General features: G+C 43.2%; 1 protein-coding gene across 3 annotated transcripts in view; it reads left to right on the top strand.

The window, feature by feature from the left end:
- The first annotated feature begins 224 nt into the window (after positions 1 to 224).
- The window catches only part of LOC117875745 (C4b-binding protein alpha chain-like), a 111905-nt gene continuing 104262 nt past the window's right edge, over positions 225 to 7867 (top strand). For all 3 annotated transcript variants that reach the window (XM_034767090.1, XM_034767091.1, XM_034767089.1), the window contains exon 1: positions 225 to 407. In XM_034767090.1, coding sequence (XP_034622981.1) covers positions 251 to 407 — 157 coding nt within the window. In that variant the 5' untranslated portion in view covers positions 225 to 250. The remainder of the gene's footprint in view (positions 408 to 7867) is intronic.

The raw sequence follows: 7867 nt of genomic DNA, 5'->3' as shown, positions 1-7867 counted from the left end.
GTCACCCCCAGGTGTTTCCTATGCTGAGGGGGTGACCACAGCCTGCCTCTGTGACGGTACTAACTGCAGCTGTATCCGGCTCTACCCCTTCCCCTGTGTGCCCTGAGCATTACGCTACAGAGGGGGCTGGGCAGCATGTGCACCCTCTGCCCATCCCCTTCCTGGTCCCCTGCAGGTGCAGCGCACGGACTCCCATTTCCCCTTGCCTCATGTGTCTACGGGTGGCCATACCTGGGGTCCGTGTTGTACAATGTGCCAGCTGAGGAGCGGCTGCAGCCCTGCCTGGACTGCGCTGTCACCACCATTCTCTGGGAACTCACCTGGCACCATGACATCACTTCCCTCTGGCTGGACTCTGCGGCTCCTGGGGACCCTGGTACTCATGCTGCTGCCCGGGGGAGCTCTCAGTGAGTAGGAGGATGAGCCTCTCCCTTCAATCCCATCCCCACCTTCTTCCCTCTCCTGGCTTTCCCCTTCGCCCGCACCCCTTGACTCTCCCTTTGCTTCCCTCTGGCAAGCTCCTGGGCGCTTGTGGTCGCCGAAGATCCCATGCCATCCTTACCGCTCTGATCCTGGTTTCCTGGCCAAATTCCAGCTCTGCCGTGCTACATTTCTCCTCCAGTTCCAAATGGAGTCGGTGCTTTTCTTTCCTTAAGGCCCCGTTCCACACAGCTCTTGAGCACGTGCTTAACTTTAAGCACACAGGTTGTGTTGACTTCCATGGGGCGACTCCCATGTTTCAAGTTGAGCTCACACAGTAAATGTTTGGACGCAACAGGTTGAAAAGTACTGTTTGGCCTGAGCGGTTAGCCAGTGCACAGGGTCTTGCAGGCTGTTTCTGTTAGAAGGAGAAATTGATGATCGAGCTCGGTGTTTCTCTGATGCAATCCTGTTAATTCCCAGAGAAAGGAGACAAAAGTCCTGATTCCCCGAAACCGCAGGAATCACACCGGAGACAGGTTTTTTGCTCACAGTTCCAAGCATTGTTTCTGCCAGCACACTACTGAAAAGCTCACACTCTCCGTTTTCTCTCAGCCCACATTACCAGTGCATTTCTTGCCATCTCCTTGGCTTTCCTGCTCCTTCTTTGTCTGCTTCTGGCTGCCTGGGCAGGTTCTTTCTGCTTGTTCCCTGGGTGCTTCTGTTCACGCGCACAGAGCTGTCAAACAAAACTGACCAGTTTTGCATGCAGCCTGTGTTTGGGCAGTGGCAAGCTGCAGAGACATTTTTCAAAGACACCATAATAGAGGCCCAACTTCAATGTATACCCCAAATTAAAAAACACAGTAAAAGAACTGAAAAAGAACCACCGTGGCTTAACAACCATGTAAAAGAAGCAGTGAGAGAAAAAGGCATCTTTTAAAAAGTGGAAGTCAAATCCTAGTGAGGTAAATAGAAAGGAGCATAAACACTGCCAAATTCAGTGTAAAAATGTAATAAGAAAAGACGATAAAGTCATTGCGGAGAAACTAAATTAATTCTTTGCTTCAGTCTTCATGGCTGAGGATGTTAGGGAGATTCCCAAACCTGAGCTGTCCTTCGTAGGTGACAAATCTGAGGCATTGTCACAGATTGAAGTGTCACTAGAGGAGGTTTTGGAATTAATTGATAAACTTTACAGTAACAAGTCACCGGGACCAGATGGCATTCATCCAGGAATTCTGAAAGAACTCAAATGTGAAATTGTGGAACTATTAACTATGGTTTTAACCTGTCCTTTAAATCAGCTTCTGTACCCAATGACTGGAAGATAGCTAATGTAATGCCAATACTTAAAAAGGACTCTAGAGGTGATCCTGGCAATTACAGACTGAGAAGTCTAATGTCAGTACCAGGCAAATTACTTGAAACAATAGTAAAGGATAAAATTGTCAGACACATAGAAAAACATAAATTGTTGGGCAAAATTCAACATGGTTTCTGCAAAGGGAAATCATGTCTTACTGATTTATTAGAGTTCTTTGCAGGGGTCAACAAACATATGGACAAGGAGGATCCAGTGGACATAGTGTACTTAGATTTCCAGAAAGCCTTTGACAAGGTCCCTCACCAAAGGCTCTTATGTAAATTAAGTTGTCACGGGATAAGAGGGAAGATCCTTTGATGGATTGAGAACTGGTTAAAAGACAGGGAACAAAGGGTAGGAATAAATGGTAAATTTTCAGAATGGAGAGGGGTAACTAGTGGTGGTCCCCAAAGGTCAGTCCTAGGACCAATCCTATTCAACTTATTCATAAATGATCTGGAGAAAGGGGTAAACAGGGAGGTGGCAAAGTTTGCAAATGATACTAAACTGCTTAAGATAGTTAAGACCAAAGCAGACTGTGAAGAACTTTAAAAAGATCTCACAAAACTAAATGATTGGGCAACAAAATGGCAAATGAAATTTAATGTGGATAAATGTAAAGTAATACATATTGGAAAAAACAACCCCAACTATACATACAATACAATGGGGGCTAATTTAGCTACAACTAATCAGGAAAGAGATCTTGGAGTCATCGTGGATAGTTCTCTGAAGATGTCTACGCAGTGTGCAGCGGCAGTCAAAAAAGCAAACAGGATGTTAGGAATCATTCAAAAAGGCATAGAGAATAAGACGGAGAATATCTTATTGCCCTTCTATAAATCCATGGTAGGCCCACTTCTTGAATACTGCGTATAGACAGGGCCGGCTCCAGGCACCAGCTCAGCAAGCAGGTGCTTGGGGCGGCCAAGGGGAAGGGGCAGCATGTCGGGCTCTTCGGTGGTGGGTCCCTTGGTCCCTCTCGGAGGGAAGGACCTGCCACCGAATTGCTACCGAAGAAGAAAGCGGCGCTGTGGAGCTACCGCCGATCGCGATCGCAGCTTTTTTTTTTTTTTTTCCGTCGCTTGGGGCGGCAAAAACCCTGGAGCCGGCCCTGTAACCTTGCCTTGGACAAAGTTATTAAGTGGCTTTCCATATAGCCAACCTTCCCAGGAAAGATGCTTAACACATGGTTGAAAGATCATCATTGAGAAGCCACCATAGCAATCTGGAGCCATCAACTTTGATTGTCTCTTAACTGCTGGCCCAACCCCAGGGAACAATGTTTTTTCTACACACGGGTACCAGCATGGCTGGTGGATCTGCAACTTCTCAGAATATGCACATGGCAAAAGAAACTATAATTAAGGGGAGGGGTGATTCTCTGAGCATTGGGGTAGGCCATCAGCACATGTAAGATGGTCTGGCTGGAGAGAGAGAGAAGGCAGGAGGGACTCTCTTAGCTTGAAACACTGACAAACCTTGGACTCGCAGAAGGGGTGAGATCAGACTAAAGGGGGCATCGCAGAACTTCTGTTGTTTTGCAAAGATCTGTGCCTCTCTCTAGGTTTCTTTTAACAATAAAGTGACTGTGGCAAAGAAATTCCGTTGCTAAGGCCTGTGCTCCTTGCTTCCTTGCCTGAAGGGGTTAAACTAGAAGCCCAGAGTGCCCACAGCCAGGTGGAACCCTGAGGGACTGTGTGCAAGTGACTGAGGAAGGGAGAATTTGGGAGGTTTGATTCACTGATTTCAGGGTCTACGGCAGCTGAGCTGAGGAGTCCTACATCCCCAGGAAGAGCTCGGACAGAAGGTCTGAGCCTGGGAGTGTGCCTAAAGACCCAGAGCTAGAAACGTAACTAGAGTCTATCTAGAGCCAGTAGGGTGACCAGATGTCCCGATTTTACAGGGACAGTCCCGATTGTTGGGTCTTTTTCTTATATAGGCTCCTATTACCCCCCACCCCCGTCCCGATTTTTCACATTTGCTGTCTGGTCACCCTAACAGCCAGTGAGTTTAGAAGCATGTGGGAACCAGTGATTGGGGCCACTCACAGCAGACTGGTGTCCATTCAGTGCGATACTGGGGCAGGATGTGACCCCTGCAATCATTTTGCTGCAAATAAACTCACATATTACTAGATAAATCATATGTTCCTGCAAAGCTGGGACAAGATCCTTGGTGCTTCAGCACCAAAGCCACAGGTTTCTGCTGCCTGAGTCAAAGGGGACTCTTTGTTAGCTGCGAAGAGTGTAAGGACTCATTGTCTTCTTAACTTGCAATCAGCCATTACAGGGCAAAACTTGTCCATGTCTTTACGTATAGGCAGCACACTCACTAGATGCAACAATTTTAACTTTATTTAATTGCAACTTATTTTTCTTCGCATACTTCTTTCATACTTGTTTGCAAGGGGATGGAATGCTCAAATGTGCAGAGACAAGACATTTTGAGCTGTAAGGCCAATGTTTCAAGTTGTGGTAATTTTAGTGACCTTGTAACTCAAAAAGCAGCATGACCAAGTTTCTTCAGAATTCAGAGACAAAACTCTTTTGTCTCCATAGTAAACCTGGCAATTTTCAGGGTAGTTCAATTTTTTCTAACCAAAAATTATATGGAGCTGAAAAAAGAGGTTATCACAATTTAACTATGGAGACTTGAGCATGGTTCCATCATACTGCTGTTCATGCTAATTAAAATAAGGGGGGGGGGAATAAATATATATAAAACCAGATTATGCTAAGAAACTGTGAAATGAACAGTGTTACCTTAAGACAGCTGTGTTTTTCTTCGTTTCTATAATTTATCCATGATGGGTTTTCTCACTTCCCTCTTTCACAAAGTACATTGAACGGTGTGATGGGAAGGATTAAAAAATAACAAAACAAACCCAATACCTCTAAATCTTCCTGTCTGTCTGCTTTCTCACATAATTATGTTATTTTTCTTTTGGGTATACAGTGTGGCACAACTGAATGGTTGCAGCATGTTGATTTTATATGGCTGAGTGCTACAGGCTGACTTACCAGGCTGCTGGAGTAGTTTTAAGTGTCTAAGACAGATATATTTTTCTAGTGTGCTTAAAAAGAACCCTTCAGCAACTGAAAATAATAATTTCTCATTTTTTTTCACTATGTTTCAAGGAGCGCTGAAATAAATGTTTTTAATTTGTAGTACAGTTCACAGAATTCTAATACAGAGTATAACACAGAATTAATCTTTTATATTTAATGTAGAGAAATATACTAAGGTATTTTAAAAGCAACTTACCATAATGGAGGACTTGATATTTCTTTGTAGTATCATAGAATCATAGAATCATAGAATATCAGAGTTGGAAGGGACCTCAAGAGGTCATCTAGTCCAACCCCCTGCTCAAAGCAGGACCAATTCCCAGCTAAATCATCCCAGCCAGGGCTTTGTCAAGCCAGGCCTTAAAAACCTCCAAGGAAGGAGACTCCACCACCTCCCTAGGTAACGCATTCCAGTGTTTCACCACCCTCCTAGTGAAATAGTTTTTCCTGATATCCAACCTGGACCTCCCCCACTGCAACTTGAGACCATTGCTCCTTGTTCTGTCATCTGCCACCACTGAGAACAGCCGAGCTCCATCCTCTTTGGAACCCCCCTTCAGGCAGTTGAAGGCTGCTATCAAATCCCCCCTCATTCTTCTCTTCTGGAGACTAAACAATCCCAGTTCTCTCAGCCTCTCCTCATAAGTCATGTGCTCCAGACCCCTAATCATTTTTGTTGCCCTCCGCTGGACTCTTTCCAATTTTTCCACATCCTTCTTGTAGTGTGGGGCCCAAAACTGGACACAGTATTCCAGTACTTCAGTACCTGAAGTAAAATTTAAAACACACAGAAGAACAGATTTAGATGCTTCAGGGATAATGCTAAATTAGATGGTTTGAGCATAATTTTACATACCATGCTCATACATATGCTTAACATTTTGCTTAGCTATACTCAATTCCCTGTCTTGCAAATACTTATGTCTATGTGCAACTTTACACATGTAATGTCATTGAACTTAGTGGGCATACTCATGTACAAAAAGTTACTCAGGTACTTAACTATCCATATGATTAGGGCCTAAACAATGTAGATCTCTGGTCACTGTCAAATGTGAAACGATATCCATATTTTAATTGCTAGGGAATCGCTGCAAATTCAATTTTAAAGTCCATTTTAAATGTATTCACAAATGTTTCTATTTTTCATCAACATTTTAATGTACGTGATTTTTTGTAAAGAAAAATAATGAAGCTGTCTGACATAAATACAAGGAAATAGTTAACATATCTAAAAGAGTTAGTGTATTGGCTTCCCAAGGAAGAAAATCTGAAAAGGAGATTTGAATGACAATCTTTAAATCTGCATTTGTTTCTGAACCTGTTAGTCTGATATTAGCTGGAACCAAAAGAAAAGCTGCCATCGACAATAGCTATCACATCTGTTTAGGCTATAAAGTTCCAGTTGAACAACATGTTAACTTTTTTTCCTATTATTTGTGTGGCTCAAAGGGACATCAGAATGTAAACAAAAATGTGAAAACTCATAGAGTAAAGAAATACTAAAGTATAGTAGTGCCTGCAATTTGGACCAGATGTTGTCCAAACATATCGAATGCAAATGGAAATATTCCTGTGACTTCAATAGGCTTTGGATCAGGCTTGTAGTGAGACAATCTTTGCTCAGAAGAATTCACAGGGTAAGAATTGGACAAAGCCTTGAGGTAACTTAAATAAAAAAAAGTAGTTAGGCCTATTAGAGAGAATTTTGTAGGCATAGCTAGTCCTAATCTAGACATATTATTTGTACAGCCCATTCAACTGATAAAAAAAAGTAGTAAATGTGCACATAAAATGCGTAAGTATCTTTCTTGGCAACATTTTCTGTAACAAATATATCTGGCTTTTGGGAGCTGTTATTAAATGAAATATGGATTGTCAATTTCAACTTTGAGGTGATCTCTCATGCTGCTAGAATTAAAAGGAGATTTGAGAAACTGTGTAGTGGGAGCAATGCTAGGTTTTTGTTGTTGAAGGGCTTGAGAGGGTTTTTGTGGTTGAGTGCTGTGCTGGGATAATTGGGGATCTGATTGCAGAGTTGTATATTTTTAAAATGAGCATTGAGGGTACTGAGTTTAGAATGGGCACTGTGTGTGTACAATATAAATGAAAACCAAGTAAAGAAGTAAAAGGACCAAACCAGCATTGTTTTTGGTGCCCTTCAATATATGCTTTTTAAATATTTTAAAATATGATGATAAAAACTACGACTGAAAACAAATGCCAGGCTAAAATAACATCAAAGATTTCTCATCTAAAAACCAGTGTGTCTTTCAGTTTGAGAAATCATGAGACGTTTGAGTTGAAAATCTGATGTTGAAAACAAAAGGACCCACTATGCTTCCAACTCTCTTGTGCCAGGGATCATACTGTAGCGCGCTGACCAAGTTATAAAGTGCATTTGGTGTCATCTGTCCAGCAGCTTGTACCAAACCATGCCACAGCCCTGGTCTTTACACAGTAAAGCAACATGTTTTGCTCCCATCCACGCAGGGCAGTAACCAGGGCCGGCTCCAGGCACCAGCGGAGGAAGCACTTGCCTGGAGCAGCACATGATAAGGAGCGGCAGAGTCCGAGCAGCTTTTCTTTTCTTTTTTTTTTTGCTTGGGGCGGCAAAAATGGTAGAGCCGGCCCTGCGTATAGATGTGGTCTCCTCATCTCAAAAAAGATATACTGGCATTAGAAAATGTTCAGAGAAGGGCAACTAAAATGATTAGGGGTTTGGAACAGGTCCCATATGCGGAGAGATTAAAGAGGCTAGGACTTTTCAGCTTGGAAAAGAGGAGACTAAGGGGGGAGATGAATAGGGGGTTCTAACTTCTAACAGTGACCAGCATTTCCCTGGTGCCTGATCAGTGTGATTGTGACCGGAATAGGACCACTGCTAATGTAATTACTACTGAGCATAACTGACTTGGTGAGAGTCTCTCCATGCGGGATCTGCAGTGCGCAGTCTGCCCAGCCTGACTGAAGCTAGGTGTACGAGCTGGCTCAGGAACAGGAGTGCTTC

Source organism: Trachemys scripta, chromosome 4 (assembly GCF_013100865.1).
Source record: "Trachemys scripta elegans isolate TJP31775 chromosome 4, CAS_Tse_1.0, whole genome shotgun sequence".
Taxonomy (NCBI): domain Eukaryota; kingdom Metazoa; phylum Chordata; order Testudines; family Emydidae; genus Trachemys; species Trachemys scripta.
Note: the sequence above shows the minus strand (reverse complement) of the source record. Positions and strands in the feature narration are given on the sequence as shown.